This window comes from Limanda limanda, chromosome 2, assembly GCF_963576545.1.
Source record: "Limanda limanda chromosome 2, fLimLim1.1, whole genome shotgun sequence".
Taxonomy (NCBI): domain Eukaryota; kingdom Metazoa; phylum Chordata; class Actinopteri; order Pleuronectiformes; family Pleuronectidae; genus Limanda; species Limanda limanda.
This window is the reverse complement of record NC_083637.1, coordinates 11,399,596-11,424,890: the sequence shown is the minus strand read 5'-3', so window position 1 is coordinate 11,424,890 and position 25,295 is coordinate 11,399,596. Positions and strand designations below refer to the sequence as shown.

At 39.3% G+C, this 25,295-nt stretch overlaps 1 protein-coding gene across 1 annotated transcript in view; it reads right to left on the bottom strand.

Annotated features, from left to right (window-relative positions):
* Nucleotides 1-25,295, bottom strand: part of fam13a (family with sequence similarity 13 member A) — a 49,399-nt gene that overhangs the window by 19,911 nt on the left and 4,193 nt on the right. Inside the window, exons 3-9 of the mRNA XM_061088305.1 lie at nucleotides 21,938-22,147; nucleotides 20,101-20,278; nucleotides 17,499-17,646; nucleotides 15,665-15,754; nucleotides 14,917-15,006; nucleotides 11,068-11,315; nucleotides 5,244-5,285 (exon numbers count right to left, since the gene is read on the bottom strand). Coding sequence (XP_060944288.1) covers nucleotides 5,244-5,285; nucleotides 11,068-11,315; nucleotides 14,917-15,006; nucleotides 15,665-15,754; nucleotides 17,499-17,646; nucleotides 20,101-20,278; nucleotides 21,938-22,147 — 1,006 coding nt within the window. The remainder of the gene's footprint in view (nucleotides 1-5,243; nucleotides 5,286-11,067; nucleotides 11,316-14,916; nucleotides 15,007-15,664; nucleotides 15,755-17,498; nucleotides 17,647-20,100; nucleotides 20,279-21,937; nucleotides 22,148-25,295) is intronic.

Below are 25,295 nucleotides of genomic sequence, written 5' to 3'. Positions count from 1 at the left end.
ATATTAAATAATAATAAAGGAATTGGTTCTGAAATTGTAACATTCATGTGAAAAGAGGTCACAATGTTTTTGAGACAGTCAGGAAATGTTGCTGCAAAAATCAAAATGTTTGACTCTTCACAAAGTCACTGGAGCTTTCACCACCTGGAGCACAGCTACGTCAACATGTGAAAGGGTCACCTGAAAAAATTTCCCAAACAGTGGTGTTGACAGTAATAGCAGAGGTATGATAACGAGATAAGTAATGACGTAATGATGGCACACTGTGAAGGTGACTGTGGTGAACCAGTGTAAAATGACACTGACATGTTTTGTCACCATCAAAGCTCTGAGCAAAGATAGTGAATCACATGAAAAGAGAACACGCCCTATTGTGTAATGACAACATGGTCACTTTGATGATGTATATACAAATTAGATAAAAAATGTGGGGCTGTAAATGTCCAGGGCTTTGATTTATCATAGCTACAATAATCCAAATATATGAATATATATCTATTTTGTGAAAACTTAAAGATCCTTCTCCCTCTGTTCAATTCCATTTCCTCAGGGAGATGGACAGTAAAGAGTCAGACAGATGATAACTCACAGGTGGAGAAAGCAGACTACACTAATAGATCATCTCTGCAAACATCAGGAATAATTTTAGCCCTCTACCCAAAATTAGACCTGGCTTTGACAGTAGGAGGTTAAAGCAACAGCAAACAGTTTAACAGCTCACTAATGTTGACTTAACCTTCGACCTTAATGCTTGCAAATGTCACAGGCAGGCATTTGTGTAGTGCAGTGGACACATTGAGGTGTGAAATATGACTGAAGTCTTAGGATCGTTGATAACTTTGTAGGAATGCTCTTAATATGAAGGTAATGAGAGAGTCAATGATTCAGTAAACACGTTAGTAAGTGGTTGGCTCTCTGCCAAGCAAATTAAACTTTTTCTTGTCTGTGTTGCAGTTTTAGCACTGATAGAACATTTTGAATGACAGTGGTTCTTAACTGGAGCAACGTATTGTCTATACTGTACTTGTGATGCCTCATCCCAAACTATGGCCTGTTGTGTTGAACTGAAAAGTGATTTTTAGCACTCAGTCTCATTTAGTAGAAGACAGAAATGACAGACATAAAAAACAAAACAATAAACAGAATTTAATGAGAGGAAAAACATTAAGTTATGCCTTTATTTATCTTGTAATGAAAAGGTGTTTCCCTTTCTTAAACATTGTCAGTGTTTCAACACTTCCTTGATTTCTCAGAGAACAATTCATGGAATTTGATAAAAACAGGCACATTTAGGGGACTGATGTCTATGAGTGTGATAAATTTGGTGCAGCTTGGTTGAATTTAAGGAGACTGTTCGGCCTTGGCGGACACATTTGTCCAGTCTAATTAGTTTGTATACTTGCATTCATTGAGAGCTACTGACGACTAAGTCTGTAAACTGTAAAGAAACAGTTATGTAGCAAAGAAAGTTGTGTGAAATTAACTTTCTAACAGAAACACCTTATATGATGTAAGTTCATTTCCACGACATCCTGAAATACACCGACTGTGCTTGCGCATATCTTGATCCGTAATGTTAAATCAGCTTTATTTCCTGTCTGCTTATGCCACATTTAGGCTGCCGATGAAATAAACAGCTGGGCCTGGCTGACTGAAAGTGTCAAGTGTAAAGTATTTGGTAATAAAATATTTCCTGGCAGCAATCATCGTCTCAAATAATCTTGGGGTTGGCCCAGTGCAGCAGAAGTGTGGCAGTTTGGTAAATAACCAACGCAATGATATCACCACCTAGAAGGAACTTTGTACCACTGATTTAGTTATAACTAAAGATGCAGTCATGTGAAAGCACCCTGGTATGAGACGGCACAGTTGGATGGTGTGCAATGTGTCTGACTCATGAACTACTGACAAAAAGGACGATCGGGAATAAGAATGAGTCACTGCATCAGAAACATAACGGAAATATCCCCGGAAGAATGCGAGTGAGTCTAGCCGTCAATCCCTTCTCAAACAGACATATTCTAAAAATATGAAATGAGGCCACCAGCTCCCATCAAGTGCTTGAGCGGGAACAGATCAGCTGGTTGCAACAAGATGATTGTGTAATTTTATTCCACTGCTGTAAAAACTATAAATCTTAGCTGCACTTCTTGTGTTTTATTGTCATTGTTTAACTACGACATGAATGTTTGATCTTCAAACAAACTTGCTACTGTGAGAGAGAATGTTATCAATGAAGGCGTAACAGTTGTCTGGTCTGCGCCAGTTATTTGCCAAAGAGCAAATGTGATCTTTGATTTAGGCTGATTCATTGAGGAATGTCAGTTGAGCTGTTTTTCAAGAAATGTTTTGACATTTTGGAAAATAGACTAATTCAGAGGGAGATCTTGCTATTTTAATAAAGTCAAAAAATGATCCCTGGACTAAATTCGCTGGGCTCTTCCTTGAGTAATACCACCTCACTCCACCAAGTTTAAAGGAAATTGCTGTTTTCGTGCAATCTTATTTATTTAAAAACCAACTAACCAGCAAACAGATGGGGAAAACACAACCTCCTTGGCAGACTTAAATATAATGAATGTGTCTGGTTTGCCTGAAAACACAATTTTAGAATTTATCTGACCAACGTCTGACAAGTCAGCAGTCCGACAGTTGTTTTTTTTTCATGTCTGTAAAATTTGCTGACTTTGAATTCTGGTTTGTAATTACCTAAATTGTGCTATTGTGTTATTGTGTCCTGCTAAGTGTGATTTTAAATGGCCCACAGGGCAAAGCTTTGTTTAACAGGGGCTTAAAGTTAGCTTAGCATAATTGCTTTTATACCTGACCCACTTACTAAGAAAATTGCTTTTAAAATAAAAGCAAGAACAAAATAATATGAGTCTGTCGTTAGCGTCCGTATTGTAGGTCAAGTGGTCATTAAAGGTGCACAGAAAAAACAAAAACAAAGTTTACACGCAACATGCATCTTTTAAATAAGCACGTAGTTCTTAAAAATCACTTCTTAAAACCCATTTTTATAGACTTGTTTTCATGTGATATTGTGGTTTTACTGTGATTTTATCGTGTTCCTTTCACCTTTTATTTAACTTGTTCACTTATTTTTATTGTCATTTTACTGCTTTAAGTATTTATTTATTTTTCTTGCTTTGTTGTCAAAGAACTTTGTAAACTCTGTTTTTAAAAAGTTCTATATAAATAAGGTTTATTATTATATGCTTAAACCAGTCACAGTAAATCCACTGCTCCCTGGGTTCCATTCAGGTAATCCAGTATTACACCTTCAGGACCTGAATCATATACCAGGAATTTAGAGGAAACAACAAAACAGAGGAGAATTAAGTTGATCTATAATCCAAGTTAAGCTCATGTGTAGACTTCAACAGAGAGACAATCTGTATGGTGTGTGTGTGTGTGTGTGTGTGTGTGTGTGTGTGTGTGTGTGTGTGTTTGTGTGTAGTTTGTGACAAAGTACAAGTTGGCTACACAATTAGTCAATGATGAACGTGAGCAAGAGACGTGACGAGAAAGAAGTAGGATATAGGACTAACATTTAGTCCAACATTGACAATGTGGACAATCAAATTTCTCTCCTCTGACTATTAGATAGACCTGTAAAATATAATGTCATCTAATATGACAGAGAGGTATTTGTTTAACTTTTTGTTAGGTCATTGAGGATTGTTTGTAGCAGTGTTGTATCATATGATATAGATTATATTTCTCTAATTTACAAACATTAAAAGGCACAGATATTAAAAGCACATTAGATTACAAAGCCGTCCAGTACCACTATGAATTAATACGTCTCAGAAAGTTAACAAACTGCCCATTGTTATTCATTTTGAAAAATATTATCACCAGTTTACTAAGCATGCAGAGTATGGAGATTACGCAATACACACAAAGAGATTATGTATTCCATACCATAGTTATTATGTATTATATACTACGCATACCATACATAGCTGACTCTGGGACTGACCACATGTCCAGGTCATGGATCAGTTAAGCGTTTGGACCTTTGACCATCTATCATTCATATAAGGATTTGTATTTTATTACATTACAATCAGTATATATATTTTTTTTATTGTGTCCAGATTTACTGCTGATACAAAAAATTTACAAAAACTGCAGGTCTTATCTGTATGCCAGCATTTTGTCCGTAAAGATATGCATGTGCAACGATGTTGTTTCTACCTGGGATTGTACAAAAGTAAGATTTAATCAGACTATAGACTATAAAAACTTCCAAGCTCGAATGTCCATTTCTCTATATGAAGCATTTTCTTTGTCTGCTCTGCGCGCCTGTAAACTTGTCACTCTGACAGCAATAATAACATTTACACACACAAACAGTCGCCCTTGAGCCGTATCAGGTCTAAGGTCATATCAGCAAACAACACTCAAACTGTGCCAACTGTAAATGACTGAAGAACGTAGAACGAGCCATTAACACGGCTGGACGAGCTGCTGTGTATCGAAGGCTTAAAGTCGACGTAGACTGAATGCTATCTGGGAAACGTGGACAGTCGGGTAATTGATGATTAACAGGTGATTATCAATGAGGTGTGGCCAGGTAGAAATGAAATGTTATTACTCGTGTCTGAAAAAACACGAGGGCTGTTGAGTTCATTCCCTTCACTTGAGTTGATTATTTGATTCTTGCCCCATAAAAATTCCAAAAAATGCTAAGAATCAAAACTTCTATAAGCCTGAGGTGACATCTTGTTCAGTTTGACTAACGATGCAACCCAAAATATATTTAGTTCACAATAATACGAAGAAAAACTGAAAGTCCTGGAACTGAAAAACAACCATGCCTTGCATTTTTTTCCACATTTTGATAAAAAAGCATCTGATTATCAAAATAGTTCTTTAGATTGTTATTCTGTCAACTACTTATTCAACCAATTATTTCCGTTCCATATATAATTCCTACTGAACTGTTCAATGACCTTTACTATGACATCATTCTGAAGCGGCGTCTTCACCCCAACGCGTCTTATGTTTTCGCTGCCGTGTCTGAAACACGTGATGTGGTTTCCTCCGCCACAATAACCCAAACAGTGGTGAGCAGAACTGCTGCATGTGCACACTGCCCTGCTTTCCCTCTAACTGGTGGTTCCATTGTTTCCGATGATAATGCAATGAGGCAGCACGCAGCCACTTGACCACACCCCCTGTCCAAAACAACATACTCTCACCCAATTCTGCCAGTGGAGAGACAGGAAGCCTACCTCATGTAGAAGGGAGATATCGGCCTCTCTTCTTCTTGGGAACTGAAAAAAGGAAAGCAAACACAGATTATTAATTAAGCTTGCACAACGTGGATATTAAGTGCTTTGGTATAAAAACATTAACCCCTCCACCCCAGCCCCCTCACCCATCACTACATGTTATGGAGGCTGAGAATAGGAGCATAAGGCAGGCTTTTGTCTGTTGAATAATGGCCATGCAGTGCTACACATCAGTGCCTTTGTGGAACTTGTCTCGGGTAATTATCATGAACCGACAGAGAATAGCTCGAGAGTATAAACTGGCTGTTTCTCCTGAATGTACGGCCAGCTACACATGATGAAATTACGCCACAATAAGGGGAACTCGGAGTTGGCTCTGATGTTGAGATTGCTTAACAATTTTATATCCTGGCAGCAACAGGCTGAAAATGTCATAATCACCAAGTGTTGTTTGCCTCAGCAGAGTGGACCACTGCATTATCTTCTCTAAAACCAAAGCGGGAAGGAAAACACTGAAACATTACACGTTAGCCAAAAATAAGTGTTGAAGGAGCTCAATAAAGCTGACTTTATAAATGTTAGTTTCATTTAACGGTTTTCTTACACAACTAGAGTAACATTCAGTAAAGTCCATCCTACCGCCAAGGCCTGACGGTCCCCTGGTGAAAACACAATCCCCTTGCTATAGGTAATAAAAGTCAAGATACATAAGCATAATTCACTGTTAAATGCTTTCATTTTTAATGGATGTCAAAGAGACAAGCAGGAACACAACATCATCTCTCAGTTTTCAAATACACAGCAGAAAGGATTAGGACAAAAGTTTGAGTTAAAAATATTCAAATATCAATTCTCATTTATTTGTTTCAAATCATTGTCAATTAAGTATCTTGGCCTTTATCTTTTTGGTCAGACAAAAAAATTTGAAGGCATCCTCGTAGGCTTCAAGAATAGTGTGACTGTTGTTTGCTTTCTGACGTTTTATAGTATAAACAACTGACTGACTAACTTGCCGTTTAACTGATACAGTAGTGAGAAATAAGATCTGATCACAGCCATACTTGTGTGAATTTAGTCCCCACTGCAAGGTTGAGGATTTATTCAGTGGAGGGACCTAATATTATGGCTTGTTAATTTAGTTTAATATTAAAAAGAGGAACAAAAAATAGATTACTTTCAACCCTCAGTCAGTCAGGATTGTGGGTTGTAAACACATCGAGTCTCAGATGTTCTCAAACAGTTGTTTTGGAGTGAATGTTTTGGAACTGTGTGTTTTGGTACGTGACACGTCTTCTTGGGTTTTACTGTAAGGGGCGGGCGTATCGAGGGGTCACACGGCACCTCCACAACTTCAAAACAAAGGATTTGGGTTTCAGGCAGGAACCAAAATGGGCCAAAGTTCGTTGAACTTCCAAAGTCTTTTCCAGTGGCACAATATACAGGAAATGTTCTTCCTTCCTCCAGCTTTGATTGACATGCAGGTGTTGTCCACCGAGCAACACTTCCAAATTCTCTTCAAGTCTCAGTGGGGAATGTTTTTTTTATTACACCCCCACACCCACGTTCTTAACTGGTGTTACACAGTCTGGCAAGCGTATTAAAATAATGTGTGCCGTCACGGCCGCTGTGAATTGCAAAAGCGGAAATCCTGCTTACCAACTACCTTACTGAGGGGATAACAAAAAGCTTTGTAGGGATATTCGGAAAAGGCCTGATCCCTCCAGGGTGAATGGAAAACTACCAATGACAAGTTGGTCAATCTGGACGCGATTCACTTTTTCAACATTTATAAAAACGTGTAGACAAGGGTAGTCTGGTTTAGCAGATGCTAGTCACTTGAATCCACAGGTTGGCCTCAGTAATGTCTGGCTACCTCCCCCCTGCCTTACCTTTTCCAAAATCCCTTTTCAACATGGAACAAAAATGCTTCCTGCTTAGCTCGTAGCAGTGAGAGGACTTATATGGAAAACAGTCCGACCCCAAAAAGGAAAGATCCCGAATTCATCAACGCATAGGTGGAGTTGTTTTTGCAAGAGGCAAAGAATTTCCATCCACGAGTCATTTCAGTCTCTAGTTTTCTCAGGATACCCAAATCATCGACTTTTTAAAGGGTGCTGGACATTCTTAGAATACCTCAGAGCAAAAACTGTGTAGTGGTCAAGACCCAATGTATGTATTGGATAAGCCTGGCTAAGCTAAGCTTGGTATATGCTCATACCATCAGAGAAATGTGTTATAGCAACAGAGAGCCTCTTTATTTCATTTAAAACAAATTTTGTTTTAAAATGAGTTAGACCTATAGATGATTGCAACAAGTTACACATGCATCTTGTTATAATGTGTCAAGTTTATTTTCATGGCCATTACCATGGGTACGAGAGAAGAGTTCAGACACCTATTCTCTTATCTTTAAAAGTACACAGCAGTGTGATTCATACCATTAAAGAGCTGATGTCAACTGTCCTAAATTATGGCCGCATGAAAAAGGGAAAACATCTTTTACCATGACATTCACAGAGGCTGAAAGAATTTAACTACTAGGACAGCTTCTCTTGGCAATACCAATTAATCTATTTATCAATTAAAAAAGGACCTAATCAAAGGCACTTTTGCTGTGGAACAAGTTTAAAAACCTTTGTTGGTGTGGCTAATGCATGGCAAAGACAACAAAGATAAAAGGAAATACACGGATGACTAATCTTTGGCTTTTTGTGACTTTAAAATATTCTAAAATGCCCATTGCAACTTCTTATCTGGGTCCAAACTCCAAATTATCTTCCTTAATAATCTGATAAATAATTCAAAATACAAATGTGCTCAGATAAAAGCAAGAATTCCTCACAGTGGAGAAGCAGAAACCAATTAATCTTGGGCATTTGTGTTCAGATGCGTTGGCAATATGATATCTTTAACTTTAACTTCCTACTTGTCGATATCCTATTACTGGAATGAGCATCTTCACTGAAATGTTAGTTCAGTTAAAGGCCCTAGACTGGTATGAGTTCTGGAAAAGAGGATCTTCAGTAACATTAAAAGTGCAGCAGATCCCGTCTGCCCCAGCCAGTCAGTTCCGGCTGTAAATGTGTGCTGACATGCTTCAGACTTTCAGGCTAACGGATGAGACTTCCTGACAGGCGGCCAACAATACTGTTATACCCACAGGGAGCCTGCACTCACACCACACTGCAACGTTCCTCACTCCCACCTATTTCCAACGGGCTTCTAAGAAACCCAATAGTTACATCACAAGATTCAGCGTACCATGGCAACTCCACACAAAAGCCAGCATGCATCCCCTACGTGCAACTATGCAATGCTAAGAGCAAAATATGTTCGCATGATGCTGCTATGTTGGCACATGTGGTGTGTGCGGTGAATGAGGTTGGTGTCATATTTCAGGTGCAGGTGAGAGCGCCGTGGGGTACACGATTACGGACTTCATTCAGATGTAAGACTGGATCTGTAATACAGCCCAGAGGTCACATGAGAAGGTCTACAAGTGGAGGAAATGCTGAGAACGCGTGTTTAATTTGTGCTAAACATGACCTGGGTCAGCCGGGTGACTCAGGATAGGGGAAGTTCCTGGAATGAAGGGTGCAGGTGTCAATACACGTGTCAGCGCATAAATAAAAAAGAACATCTTCATTAGCACAAATGAGACTTTTATTTTAATTAAATTCTTGATTTAAATTCTTTAATGACTTCCTAATTCAAAGCTTAAGAATTAAATTTAAAAAAAATCATATTAATTCAAATGCTGCACAGAAGCAGTTTTCATGATTCATATCATTCTGGATATGTTTAATTCAGCTGTGGCCAATTCTCTTTGTGCAGTGGTGCTGTATGTGCTTCACTATACCCACACAGATTGGTCTGACACATACCTATGGAAAGTGAGAGCAAGCTGAAAAGAGGTTTGAGAGCAGATATGTATTCGTATGAAAACACATATAGACACAGATTTACACTGATGGAAAATTATCATATATTTGCTATGACTTCATGTGTCAAAGTCACAGCTACTAAAAAGTGAAACAGTTTTTTTTCACCAGACCAAATTCATAAAACAGACACCGTCTTAGATTCTCCACAGAAACATCTTGTCTTCAAAGGTTGAACAAAAAGACGTAAGAGTGTAATTTTTCAGACCCTACTAATGAGCTATCTCATATTAAAGATGGTCAATTTAAGTATTTTTCCTGTTTCAGGTGTCTATACGTAAACACAAACGAGTTCCGACTGATGACGCACATTGCCGAGATCCCCTGTCACGCTGACTGTACATCTGTCACCAAATACGACCTGACGAGTAGAATTTTAGCGTGCAGGGGGGATCAAATTCACCAGAAGATTTATTGGTACCTTGACCTGGTGAGGAAAACTCCTGCCGCCTTGAAAGTATTACATTTGCCAGCTGATTTAAACAGACGCAAAAAATAGTGGTCGTTAACTTTGATGAGGTAAACTTTCAGAAACTCAGAGCTTCAGAAGTAATTGATATTTGTTACATACGATTTTTGATGCAGTTATCGTAAACATGTTACCCTGATTCAAAACAGAATTTTTCAAGATTATAAACATAATTGTAAGTGTATAGTTACGTATATTCTGTGATAAAATATATTACATTCATATTATTTTTAGATTTTATGGTTGAGCTACAGCAGTGAGAGTAATAATTCAGTATTAAAGTTTGTCTGAGTGCTATCCACTGCGGTGGTGTCATACTAAACGTCTACGCAACGTGTTAATGGATCTGGTGCTGAGTTTTAAAACTTTGATTTATGTCACACTAAAGGTCACTGGTGTACTCTAGCAGTTGTAGCAGGGGCAAAAACATCATCATCACTTTCACACCTCGGCCCTTCAGCATTAAAATCAACATTTATTGCTTTGCCCCAAACAAGTTCTTCTCACAGTCTATTTTTTGGGAAGAAAAACCATGGATTTTTTTAAACAGTGCAGATGTGATCAACATCAAGGTTAATTCTACTCTCAACTCCTGGGCTAAAGCAGCAAAAGCCCCAACAACAGGCACAGCTGTAGACTGCCTATTCCAGGACTGAGGACACTTGACACCAAGTGGTTCCAGTTTCAACTTCTTATAATAGGCTTGTTTGGATGCCAGAGGCACATTGCCACGGGGCCTCGGCTTTAGATCCCTGATCGCTGTAAGACACTCCAGACTCTTCACCCACCCTCAGCTGAGGGCAACTCGCTTATGCAAACAGTGGTCCTAACCTATTTAAGACTGGGAGAGTCCCCACAGTGACTCCTCTGGAAACGGCGAAAGACAGCATCACTAAGTTAAAACTGAAATTGTTCAACATTAAATGTTAGCTGGCAATTAAGTTTTCTGTTATACGACCTTAGGTTTCATTTTAGTGCAGCCATTAAGGATCATGCCCACAGACTGTGAACCTATTAAAATCATAAAACTGCAGGAGTAGCCGACTACATTTCAATGCACAGATGAATTTTGTTTTTGCTGACACATTTTTTTGCTCAGGCTATTACTCTTAAATTATTTATTTAAAAAAAATGGTTTATGAAAAATAATTTGATGCACCGTACATAGTGCATGAATATCCATCTCAAATTATGCTGTAAATTAAATTGACAGGACTATACCTCACAACCTATCACAACCACATGTTCTTGCATGTCTGCCACTAACACAGCTCCACAAGTATTTCTAAAAAAAATTAGGTCATAAATAAATTCTACGTAAATAGATATCCAAATGCAAGAACGGGTTAAAGTTCTGTAGTTGCTATTTAAAATATTTTTTGACAAAGGTGCGTGTGTTTAATCATACACTGACCTACTGAGGGCCTCCATGCTACCAGACGGGCTGACATCGAGATGGCTCGGACGCGAGGCTGGGTCTGGGGTGACTCGGCGAGCCAGAGTTATGGGAGATGTCTCCATCGCCTCTGGACTCGGGCTTCTGAGTTCAGAGCTTAGCGGCAAAACTATTGGAAAGGAGCGAGGTATCACATGAGGCGACCGTGCAGGGTGGCTGGGCTGAAGGACAACGTCAGGCATGCTGTCACTCTTCCCTTTCTTCACCTGTGATATGGAGAGGAAGAGAAAGGGAGATTAACAACAGGTGAGTCTCGTGACAGGAAATACGAGACAGCACCGGAGGGAAATGAGACACGAGGAACGTGCACAATCATACTCGTATGACCACCAAAACAGAGAAACCTTTTCCACCTTTACTTTGGTTACAATAAAACATGCATTTGAGGATCTTCTGAAGTGAGGCAGAGAGCAATAAAAGAACCACATCAGAGGGTAGGGGAGAGAAGAGGTTATATTATAAAACCACGAGGTTAGACTGATGCTTGTCTTACCGTGCAGACCTGGAGAGGTGATAAACGGCGTGAACCACCAACTGTCGTGTAGGAGAAGAACCTTAACCTAACTACAGCCACATTGTGAAAACCACCCCTCTGCATTTTACTGAGTTACAATCGAGGAAACCTTAAAGAAATGTTAGAGAATGTGTCACAAAGCTCTGCCCGTGCACAATGAAGCCAAATAGCCAGCTCGCTGTGTTAAAAAGAGTATTGATAATGGTAGGAAACAACCAATGCTAAAGGAGGCTGGGCTTTAGATAACTAAATGCTGGCTGAATTAAAAGCCACGCTGTTGTACACCAATTATAGGTGGAACATTTCCATTTGGGGTTTAACCTAATGGCTTGTTCTAAAATCTATGGTTAGGCTTTAATTTAGACATGTAGTCGTTGGTGCACTTAACGGGCAAATCTTTCGGAACGTAATTAGCTCTACAAGCTTCTTTAGCTAGAACAGGTATGGATTTGGCCCCTTGTGGCTTTGTAATTGATTTAGCTAAATTTGTCATTCCGGGAAATCCACAGAGGAGGAAAATTAGATAAAAAAGAAATGTGGACACATTTCATCAAACTCTGGACTCTGAAAATGGAGACATACGGCTGACAAATCCCAATTCTACAATCCAGGTATAGGAGTCTGTTTCTCTTATGTCTTATTTTGCTTCTTAAAAACATAAATTTCTGCTTTAATATATATAAAAAAAAGATTTGACAGATAATTGTGATGTTCATACAGATATTTAGCTGCTTCTCCTGCTTCTCAGTGTCTGCATGTCCATAAAAAAGAAAAGAGTTCAAACTTAGCAACACGTTGGAAATAAATAGGTCAGATTGTACAGAAGCCCGGCAGACAAACATGAGGATATGACCTGGTTTCCAAACACGGAATAACTAATAATTTAAAGGTTTGTGACCAAAATAAGTCTGCAAAGAAAAGAAAATATTCCGTATTTAATATTCTTTCTCTGCAGTGATCTGCTGCACTGAAAAGGCAGTGTTGAATGGCCTTAAAGCAACCTGCACCTCTGTTGACTGATCCCTATTCAGCCTGGTGACAGCCCATCTGAAAGATGTCGATGTTGAGGCATGAAGTGTTCTAACAAGAATAGCTATGCAAAACGTGTTTACAACTTCCCCTTTGATCAGATAGTCATCCTACTTAATAAAAGGTGCATAATTAATCAAACAGATAAAACTGACATGTTTAGGGCTCCCTAACTGAAGTGTGTTTGTGAGTTTCTCTCACCACCAATAGACCGAACAAGAGGAAGATCGATACCGTATAAAATAAAGACTAATGACACACGTCCCAGCGCCACAGCACCAACCCTATGCCCTCAGCATCAAGGCCAAGTCTACATTGAATCAGGCCTCGAGGGTGACACAGTTTTTATAGAGGAAGTTTGGGGAAATATAGAAGATAACAATCATGGTGATGATGAATCACTTTCATAGACCATAAATGAGGTTGAGCCATTTATGGTAAATTACAGTTTCACAATCATTGGCAGTGAAGGTTCTTCAAGAGGCTGTTGAGTTCAGCTTTAGTCATTAGAATCAGCAGTTGACTGTTCAATAGTAACTTAGTCTCATAAACATCAGGCTCTACATATTGTCATATTAGTTTAATGTTGATGGTTTCAGTTGACCAGAATTGTAATAGCACCCCCTACTGGCACAGCTCTACGGCAGCGGCTGCCTAACTGGCATTGTTACTTTAACTGTTTGTTATTGACTGTGAACTGTAGTTGCTGCTTTTATTACAATTAAGATTAGGTCCATAATATCCTCATCTTTATTATATAGTGCCCGACATTTAATGTATTACCATTTTATCAGGACTTCCGGCACTATTGGTACCATAAAAAATAACACAGGGGAATAAAAGCGAAAAACGCCCATGACGATAACTCAATTTATTGCAATCTACTCAATAAGGTATTTTGCATTGATAATACAGTGAACTGTTTTCTATAATTAGCCGACTGCTGTCCAAGCTAGCTAACATACAATGTGATATTTTAGGTAATTCTATCTGTTCAATTACATGTGCATTGTTAGATTAATTACTACACCTACAACTTGTTACCACAATTTCACAACTATTTTCAATAAAACGTTTAAGAATTATTCTCTGCCTTCCACACTTGTTGGCAGAGTTCCTCGAGTGGATCGCTGCATAGCTGCAATCTACCTTCTCAGTTTAAAATTGTAAACAATTTCAGGTATTTGAAATCTTAAGCTCTTCGTACCAGCTCTCCTTTCCATAGCCATCCATTAGCTATACCGTTTATCCCTTTGGGGGTTAAGGGGGTGGCTGGAGTCAATCCCAGCTAAGGAGGGTAGCCAGTTACACCAGCAACAGGTCACATAGAGACAAACAACCATTCACACATTCATTCAAACCAATGGTTTGAAAAGGAGATTTGAATTTAGAGTTGCCAACCAAACTAAGCTGCATGTCTTTGGATTGTGGGAGGAAGCACATGTGGGGAGAACAGACTCCACACAGAAAGATTGTAAACAAAAGGAGGAAAGGAAATACTCCTCATCACCACATATTTTGTTACTCTCTTGAGATAACAGTCTCTTCCTGTTGGTCAGCATTTCTCTTTTATCTCCACAGTGACACTGGTCTTGATATGTTCACCACATTATGGCATCCGATTTAAAAACTGCTTCGGAAGCAACCACAGAAAGATAATTTCAGTCTGTTTTTAAAGCCCACCTCAAAGACTTTACTTCTCATTTATACCACAAACACAAACGAATGAATGTGCAGCTTATTTAACAGTTGATGTAAGATCCAAGGGGCAGAGTTTAAAGCAACAAAATCGAATTCATCGTCTGTTGCTCCCTTATTGGCCTCTACGATGTAAACGAATCCCGAGCAGTTTGTAAAACATGAAGACAAACAGGAAATCTCTGAGCTTTAATTCAACTCACATCCAAGGCCAAATGTTGTTATTGTGATGGAATTCATCTGTAATTCTACCACAACAGAGTCGGAGGAGCATAACATAAGCAATGTTTGACTCTCACTGGAAAATAAGCGTTGTTGTTTGTTTCCTGCTGCAGATTGCCTTTATCAAATCACATCATGTGACTGGGCAGCTAGGCCACAGGCATCAGCGGCTGTCTGAGAGATGACCTCCGTATAATCAGCACCAAGGCAATACAGCCGATAAGAAAGCAGTAGTTAGGTATTTATTAGAAAGGGTGAGAACTGGGCTGTTGTAAACCATGAGGTAAATCCTCTTAAAGGACAACAATTAGTCACATTGACAGTAGCAAACTTATTTTCTGTACCTTCTTCCTCCTTGATCTTGGCTTTGAGGTGTTAGAGGTAGATTTGCTCAAAGGTCCGGGTAAGTTTTCTGGTACATCTTTTTTTCCAACCTTTAAAAATTCATAGAATAAAAATGAGAGTAAGAAAAAAGGGAGAAAGATTTGAGTAAATTTTTTTAATGTAACTGCTGCGTGACAAATTAATCCATGAGTATTAGTGAGGTACTAAAATAAGATCAGGCTGACAGATAATAGCAATCAATTATTATTATTATTATTATTAATAAAATCTGGCATACAGTGGGCTCAGACAAACCTCTTTGATAATTTCAGCATGTGCAAGAAATAATCTGTATCAGTGTCTGTTATACATTGAAAATAGGTGTGTATCATCGTGCGTGTGTGTGTGTAAAATGGAACACCATTCCAAGCAGTATCTACAGGTCAGCTGACACTGATAACGTCTTTAAAGCTCAGAGAAACCTACATGGAATTGGCTTTTGTGTTGGAAAACAGCTTTTCCAAAACATGCCCATGTTATGTTAATCACGTCAGACACATCACATGATAAGGGTTAAAAAGGACTATGTACGGGAATATGAAGGGTTCATGCAAGTTTGACCTGGGAATGTCACGGATAAACAACAACAGTGCATTTCATAGCAGACAGACTGGGACAAAAGCTTCCACAGCCTCTACACTGAAGAGCATGAACGCATAAACAAGGACGCACACATGCAGGCATGCTACAGAAAAGCAGAGCACGCACTTTTGTCCTGGGAACTGGTGTCGGTGTCTTTGCATTGAGGTGGCTGGGTGCCTTCTTTGTGTCTGTGTCCGTCACGTGCACCTCCTGGGACTGGAAAGAGGACAAGATGACAAGTCATGCTTTGTATTTGTAATCTATATCTTAACAACAGTAGAGTAACACAGGAGAACAAATCATTTAACCACAACGAACTTTGATGCAGGTGTGTGTGCACTTTTCTTCTGAGAGCCCCAACAACAGGTTTCAGAATAGATTTGAATAGGGTGACTTGCATTCGCAAAACATAAACACTTTTACGTTCACCTCCTGCTCCTCGACGTTTAAATGAACCTAAAGGCAACACCAGTGATCATGTGTGCTGCATTCAGAGGCATCAAGAGGAAGCTGGCGAGAGGCTGCGTGCGTACCCATATACATGTGTGCATGCCTGTGTGTAAGATGATCTTATGTGACTGAGGGATTTCCCATAGCTCAGCGGGTCTCATGTGGCAGTAGCATTACAGGCAGTCGCAACACATCACAGACACTTGTGACTGGAAATGTTATCAATACAAAAATGCAACTGTGTCGTCAAAGTGTTTCCAGATTTAATTTGACTTCTTCATAAAAAAATATTCCTTCCATTTCATTGACTAGAACAAATTTCCTTTTTTATGATTTTATGCTTCAATATTTTTAATTTATTTTTGTAATGGGAATTTTTGGGGGATATATTATATATTTTATATCGTTAATCTATTCAATTAAAATCATTTTTATTATCTTATTGTTTTTATTTCTTATCCCAATACATAGTTTTATCCTAATTTACTTATTCTGTAAAACTCTTTGATTTTCAATTGTTCATATAAATCTAGATTGTGACTGGGAAATGCATTTTCAACAAAATGTAAATGCCTTGAGATAATGTATCAATAATGAATAGGCACCATACAAATACAATTTTATTGAAATTGAATTAAATTAATGTTCTTCATGGACTTTCTGGAAATTTTACTGGAATCTGAGAAAATCTGAAAGATGGTTTGTTGCATAATTCCTCAGGTAGCTACAGACGCAGCAACAAGATGCAACCAGACAACCCAGCCGATCAATAAAGACATCAGCCATCCGAGCAGCAAATATAAACCAACAACTGCAGTCTCAAAAGAGCCACCTGTGGAGGTGTTGCTCCTGCAAGGCTGTGATGTAAGATCAATACTCGAATCAATTTAAGCAGGTATTTATAAACCATCACTCCTCAAAGTAAAGAGGCAGATGGTGCGAGCACAGGGCAGAGAGGAGAACCTCATATTTTTTTCAAGTGCATGGGCACAACATGTGACTCTCAGTGGGCTTTCTAACCTACGTCACTCACCACCAGCACAGGTCTATTCCATATTAATATAGAAGGGCACTCAGAGAGCATATGCCTCCGCCAAGGCCCAACAGTCCCCTTATGAAAACACATCTAAATTCCACAGATCCCGATATTTATTTAGATCTGCACCATATTACAGACTTTCATAAACATCAGTCCCCTAAACATGCAAGATTTTTTCATTAAGATCCATGAAGTATTCTCTGGGGACACACATTTTGAAAAACAACCCATTCCCAATGTTAAAGAAAAAGAAAAAACAATCCTGACTGGGATTTGCACCAAAATGTAATCGATTCTTTCCTGGTTCAAACCGCATCCTTCCACAAACTTTCATGGTAATCCGCCCTGAAGTTTTTGCATAATCCTGCTTACTGATTAATTGACAGCCACGCAAACAAGCAAACGCAGAAGGGAACATAAACTCCTTGTCGGGGGTAATGAGCAGTTGATATTCCAATGAGTATACTCTACCTTGTCAATGATGAGGGTCGATAGTTCATCTGAGCAGCCGTCTTTTTCTTTGTCGACCTCAAATATGCTGTTGTAGTTCTGGATGAGCTTGAGCATGAGCTTGTTACAGATATTTTGGTCCTTCATGGCTTCAAACCCAGGAGCCACACTGGAAAAGAGTGTAAAGGGACAGAAAGAAATCTGATAAATGAGACATCATCAGAGTAGAAACTAAGCAGACAGTGTGTTAACAGATTTCTGGTCTACATTTAACTCTAAAACAATGTGCTGCATCGAACGAAAACAGTTCAACAGAGACTTTGATTCAGTCATGACACGGATATGGAAAGTTGGTCGTCAGTCGACATGATTAACACTGCAGAGCTCGGAGGCCCCAGTGAGTGCAACGTCTGATGAGGTGTGAGCTGTTTCTGAACAGCTGTGTGAGATGTACACCGCTCGGCTGCAGGCCAAACTGTAGGCCTAATTATATAACATGAAATACCCAGAGAGTACAGAGTGTGATGAGGAGGACAGGTTTGTACACATGATACAGGATCTAGTACGGTGTCTTCTTCTTGGCTTTCTCCAGTGGCACTTGATTTATTTTCAATGCAGTGCTCGAAAACCCACGTACATTACTGGAGAGTTAACCAAACGTCTGGAGAACCGAGCAGCTGTAGGTCACATAAGGTAGGAGTATGACGATGTAAACAACGGAGAGAGATTTGACAACATCAAACTGTTTTCTATATGTCATTTGATGTTTAACGCAAAGTAGTTTACTACACTTAATGTTATTAACACATCGGACTTCAGAGATTACTACAGTTCAAGAGCTGCATCCACATATTTCCTTAATCTTTGAACCACAGAAGAAACAAACCTCAGAAGATATTGTACACTATAAAACATTATGACTTTAGCTTTTCTACCTAAACAACAACACCATCTGCTGGCTAAACATGTTACCAGACACAAAGTAAGGGGGGAAATTACATCAGCCATGTGGTGAATTTGTATACTTTTCTGATTAATTTCTCTACTAAATTGTTGTTTTCTTTATTAGCTGCAATTCGATATTAAAAAGCTATTTCCATTTGAAACAAAGATCACAACTCATTCTGTTTTCAGTAATAATTGTAAATTTTACCCTTTGGACCGCTTTCAGACATGAACTATGGAAAATGACTAGGATTTGGGTGCGGACATTTTATGGAATTTGCAGGATGAGATTGTCTGAGTCAGATACGTTCGCAACAAAAGGAAAATGTTTGGTGAGGGGTGTCGCCTGAGAAGAGCATGCAGGAGGCGGGACATTATGTATAATTTCCGCTACGGAAATCATATATTTTTGTTTACAGAGTATCAACACTGGCGTCGGCCCTTATCACCAAAAGCTCTTGAGCTTGTTGTCTTTCCAAGTTAGCATCTTTGTCGGCATTATCTACGTCTACGAATGATTGTGATCTGGCATATGAAACCAATGTATATCTGACTCACTAGGCAGAAATATCTGGATCGTGATTGAATCCCGCAGCATCTGCTGTCAAGACTGTCTGGCCAGCCTATTTTTTTCCAGGTGAAGCCAAGCTGTCTCTCTCTGGTACAGTTATCTTAAGACTACAAAAACATTGTTGTCAAGGTCAAGTCACAAAACCTTCAGGACTGTGAGTTATGTTCTTCAAGGACATCACGTATATAAGACTGAAAGTCAGGTCGCCTCCAATGCCATCGACTGTGAATCGTTTAAACCAATGTCAGACAGAGGCATTCATTTTTATCTGTACCCAGTGATGACCTCTGCCAAAAAGGTTTTTGTTTTTCGCCAATGTCAATTTGTTGGTTGGTTGTTCGCCAGATAGGATGGACATGGGCCAAGAAAGACCCCATTAGTTGTTTTGTTACTCTATGTTCCATGACAGTAGATTTCCTACTGATTTTACTATCAACATAACTACCAAAGATAATCCTTTAAGCTGCAGTAATGAATATTTTTGGAATAGATCAAACGTCCAAGTATATTCTCTTCTTTTTGGTTTCTGACCTGCAACTGTACTGTTCTGATTCACTCTGATCCTCTCATAATCCCAGCCACTGCAGGCTGCCGTTAGTGAAGAGATTAGCTGCTTAAAGATCCAGATATTTCCCTCAGTTCCATCAAAGTTAGGTCAGACCAAAATAGAGCTATGAAAGGGGGGTGAATGTTTGACTCAAGCTCAAAAACAAACAAATGTACTGCTGTGAGGTTCTGAAGTATTCGATTCCAAAATAACTTTCTCAAACTCATGTTGCAAGAGGTCTGCTCTTGTGAACTGTCCGTCCCTGCAACTTGACCTTTATGAAACAACTGGCCGCTGTTTATCCCCCTTATCCTATTTGATTGGATTAAAAGTTAAAATATTCTTCCAGCGTTTTTCTAGCTAGGTTTAGAGTGGATAGAATTGACTGAAACAAGGACGAAGCGATCCATAATCAGGTAGGTTGATGTTGTGGTGGCCCTTTGCTCCTGCAACTTAATGCCTCCTTGAAAATTGTTCTTGAAAAACTGCAGTAGTATTTTATTGGTCCATTGGTATTCATTTTTGTGTCCTCCACAAACACAAAAAAAGGGTTAACTTACTGGAAGACGCTGGGTCCAAACACAGTGGCGAGATTGAGGGCAGTCATGCGGTTGTCCTTGTGGTTGCACTCCACAAGTGTGAGGAAGTAGCAGAGGTAGCGGAGGAGGCTGAGGTGAACATCTGGAAGCTGCTGGAGCAGGTCTCTCATATCTGACCAGGAGCCATCTTCACCGCACTCTACACAAACACAGCAAAATGTCAGAACAAGAGTATAATGTTGGGACTACGTTTACATGGATAGCAGTATTCCAATTATTGACGTTATTCAGAATAAGACATTATTTTGATGATGATGTTTACATGAGTTGCTAATTGAATATTGGACTGAGTTCTATTCTGGTTCCGACTATTGACTTAATCTGGTTAATATCTCAGAGGAGCTAAAACCTGCTCTGCTGCTTAAAGCAGCCGTTTCATAAGCCCCACATTCCGCTCAAGTCTCTTCACACTCAAATCAAATGACCAGTGATTAGTGACACAACTGACTGGATTTCCTGGGGAACTGTAGACACTACGCAAAGCATGAATGAACTCAAATCCTTCGTTTGGCAAGTCGTTTTCCAGCCAGTCTCCAGCAGGCAGTGACCTCTCCGTCCACCTGCTCTGTGTAATATCTAATCTTGAGTTGTGGTGACTAGTAGTACGTGAGCATTAGAGCAAAGAGCCGGAAAGTATGTTGATGCTATTAATCTGGATACATAATTGGGTCAGAGTTGGATAAACGGATATGGCTGCTGATCCTGAATGACAGAGTGACGCAAACGTGTGTGAGTGTGTGCACGTACGCAGGTGTGTGTGTGTGTGTGTACATCTGCCTGAATAAGTTGTGTACATGGTATGTAAATATAGGTGTTACCAATCACAGTGGTTTGTTCATTTCATCATCAACACCTGTGTTTACTTCTCTTTCACGTCAAAATGGCTGCTGTCAAAAAAAACATTTAGTTTTTTTGTTTTGGATTTAGATTGCAGAACAAATTCCCTGTGTTGGCGAATAAAATATACATTGACGAATGTCCTTTATCAATTAGTATTTTCATAATCTGAACAGACTCTCAGACAATTGTAAATTAGTCTGGTGATGTCAGCCAAGTCTGTCAATGAGGATAATGCTCATCAGACTGCTTGTTAAGATACAGATCCAACCATTTGTCAAATTGTTCTTATTTTTCCTGGGGCCCCAAAGTCATTAATTAAGTAGAAAAAAATAATGTTTTTAATGTAGCGGTCAAGTCCTGCACTAATGAGTGGTTTTCTAATGCAGCCTTTGGCAACAGGCCCTGGAAAATCAGCTGATGTTTAAAGTATGTGGTGTATGAGGGCAAACACGATTACAGCAGCCAAAACGTAAACTCCTCTCTTCCATTAAACAGATTAAACCCTGTGATGGAGGAGAGTGAGCACAGCTTCACCTGCCAAAGATTCACTTTACCTTTTATGAGCTTCAAGATTATTGATGGAAATAAAAGGTCCATCGCTCCTCTGATAACATAGACTATACATGAATCTCTCACCCACACACACACACACACACACACACACACTTGATGCAGCAGTGCCTCTATGTGCACTGCCTGATGCACATGTCTGCAGAGCAAATAGAAAACTTCCCCATCTAAAGATAGCCCCATAGTCCCATCAGAGTCATGACCCAGATATTCACGACACTTCCGAGGGTTTAAGTATCTCACAGTGAATTTAGAAAGCCGTTCACGATAAATATCAGATGACGGATATAAAATCTGAAACTGATCCATTCGAGCTGGCAGCTGTCTCCAGAAGAGAACAAGCATGGAAGTACCATAGCACATCATGTAGAGTCTAATGTTCTCCTACCTTGGTAGTGCTGTATGAGAGCCTGCTGGACTGTGGAGTCCACCAGAGCCTCTGGCAGCTCCCTGAGAAACCGCTTCAGCAAACTGGCCACGGTGCAGGTGTCGGACTCAGAGAGAAGGTCCACTTCCTCGCCTCCCTCCAGCCGCTGCTTCAGGGTCTCCACAGCCCGGACGTTCCCATTCACTCGGAACAGGCCTTCCTGCTGCAGGGCTGGAGGAGAGTCAGAAAGAAGGAAAACGTTATTCAGTTACAGTTCACTCCTGTGGGATGAGGAGCTATCAGGTATTCAATTAGATACCTTACTTTTAGTTTAGGATAGCTAAAGTTAGTAGCTTTATAATTATGATTTGATTGAGGTTAAGAAGTATTAAATTCTATATTCATATTTTATTTTGAATCTAGGTCTATGGCTGTGATGTCAGTCCATCTTTGGAGCATGAATGAACTCAAATCCTTAGTTTGGCAAGTCGTTTTCTAGCCAGTCTTCAGCAGGCAGTGACCTCTCAGTCCACCTGCTCTGTGAAATATCTAATCTTGAGTTGTGGTGACTAGTAGTACGTGACCATAGAGCAAAGAGCCGGAAAATATGTTGATGCTATTAATCTGGATACATAATTGGGTATTCAATTAGATAGCTTACTTTTAGTTTAGGATAGCTTAAGTAAGTAGCTTTACAATTATGATTTTATTCAGGCTAAAAAGTATTATATTCTATATCAATATTTTATTTTAAATCCAAGTCTATGGTTATGATGTCAGTCCATCTTTGGATCCATATCTCAATCACAATTAATACAAACATTATATGGTCACAGCCCATTTGATCTGATGTAATATTTATGTCTGACAAGTATAGATTTTGCTTTTGTCCCATTAACTTTCCTCTATATAACAAGTCAAGTCTCATCATGTTGCAACTTAATACGACTAGTTTAGTTGATTAAATATTTAAAAAAGAAATGTCCAAAATGTTTTTTCCCGAGCTCATTGCTTTAGATTCAAATTGTCTTTTCCTGAACATTCCAAAAGCTAAAGTTCATCTAACAATGACCAAACCGTTTCATTAGCATCGGTATGAAGAGAGCACGTAGCATTAGCCTGGTGATGTAGCTAATGATGTGGCTAACAACCCCTTTAGCTAACGTGACTGCACATGCTAACCTACCACGACAGGTGCTAATTGAAGCAGCAGCTAAGCTAGCAGGTGGAGGGGGGGGGGGGGATGATGTTACCTGGAGCAGCTAATAAACCGACCGGCGGAAGTGAAGCTAGTGACGCAGACTCCAGGTCCTGGATGACGTCAGTTAGCCTTTAGCTCCGAGGGCTGTGACAACAGGCTGTGACGCTCGACTTCAGCTTCGCGAAGTTAAAATAGTAAAACGGTTTCCTTCTACGTTAGCTGAGGCTGTTGTTCCCACTGCGACCACTAGGCGCTGCCAGGGAGACATGCTTTGACTGACGGTGCTTTGTGATTGGTCGCTTCCCTCTCACTAGGAGCGTCTCACTTTGGTTTTGTCTTCATAGTTTTTATTTACCCATATATTATATATATTTAATGACAGTTATTTTAATGCCAGCTATTTCACAAAGCCTCTCTCGGCATTTGTTAATCTTTAAAAAAGTTTTAATAATTAAAAACATTTCAATCAATCAAATGTTATTTGTTTAGCCCATATTCACAAATGACACAATGACTCATAGGACTTAACAAGGTGATACAGCATCTGTGCTTAACCCTCAACAAGTGTTAGGAAAAAGTACCAAAAAGAAGAAACTTCACATCATCATCAACAGAATAAAAGTATTCACAACATTGATTAGAATAAACTGTACCATAATGCAGAGGTGTGTCAATGTTTTTGTACGTAAGAATATGTCTGTTAGAGATGAAGGGAGCGGCAATGACAAATGATTGTCAGTAATGGTAGAATATGTGAGTAGGTGTATTCTATGTAATTTGAAACCTCCTAGGGGCCCCTGGACAAAATGTACACGACTTGATTCATTATCACAGGTTCCCAGAAACCAACCTGTCTGGTGATAAAAAATGTAAAGTCCACAGACTGTATATAAAGGTATTCAACACATTGACACTCACAGTCTAATAAATCACAACCAATGAGTTCAACATGAAGTAAAAACTGTATAGGTCTTAAAACTACATTTTGACACAGTGACACTTTTAGGATCAGGCCCATCAGATGGAAGATGGAGGACTGGTCATAAACTGATATTCAGCTTCTGTGGTGCAAAGCAATAGCAGATCTGCAATGATGAATCATGAAGGCAGGAATACAACAGAGTAAACCTGGAGCTTTTGAGGCCCCAGGGCGATTTACTACTTAAGTCCTGACGCACTACAGCGCACTGGCACATGACGTGAAACATAAAAATACCAAAGACACGTGCACTGGGTCATACACATACATCAGCGTGGCCTGTCTGTGTTTCTCATGCTGTTGGGGCAGCAAAGAACTTAACAAAAATGGTGGTGATGTGTTGACTTGGGATTTGCATGGCTGCGTCTGGAACGGGCTCTCTGACGTTTACTGATATTGACGTAACTCATGGTGGCTGCAGAAATGTTTTTGTTTGCCAATTTTCTGAGAAATGCATCCAAACGTAACTGGAGGTGTCACATCATGCAGCAAAATAATGACCCAACACAAAGGACTTCATCAGTGGAAGGTTGGTCTGGTTAATCAGATGCTCTTTATCTAATAGAGCAGCATTTCACCTTCAGAACCCATGTGGTCAAAGACTGGATGAGCATCAGGCCATGGCAGCCTTGTAAATTTCTATGTTCTTTTACTTGTGATCAACTAAAAAGGGGATAGTGTGATACTAAAGGTGCTGTGTCCTAAGCTATTTAACACATCTTTAAGTGAATATCAGGAAATAAAGAGCTGTAATTCTGACCTCTTTTAATGTTAGACCCAAATGTCCTATGTTTGTATGGGTTTACGGGCCAATATGGTGGACGAATCTATGTCGATACTATTGTGTTATATTGAAAAGGCCCTGAAGTTTCTGTAAACATGAGGAAAAAAAGTTCTACTTTCATGTGCTGACATCTAGTGGTCAAACCGAATAGCTACAGGGGTAACAAAAAATGTAGGTCATAACATCATGTCTCCATGTTTTAGCTCTTTAACTGAAAACAGGAGCTCACATTTGTGTTGATTGTAATTTATTACCTTTTAGTTAATTGTATTTATTTTTCTTCTTTTTATACCTTTTGCTTGTTTTATGTTTTTATACTGAGTTTTTGTGTTATTGCTAACGTGTTCTTATTTATATATTTTATTTTGTGTTTTTGATGTTATTGTAAAGCACTTTGAGCTGCATTTATTATTAT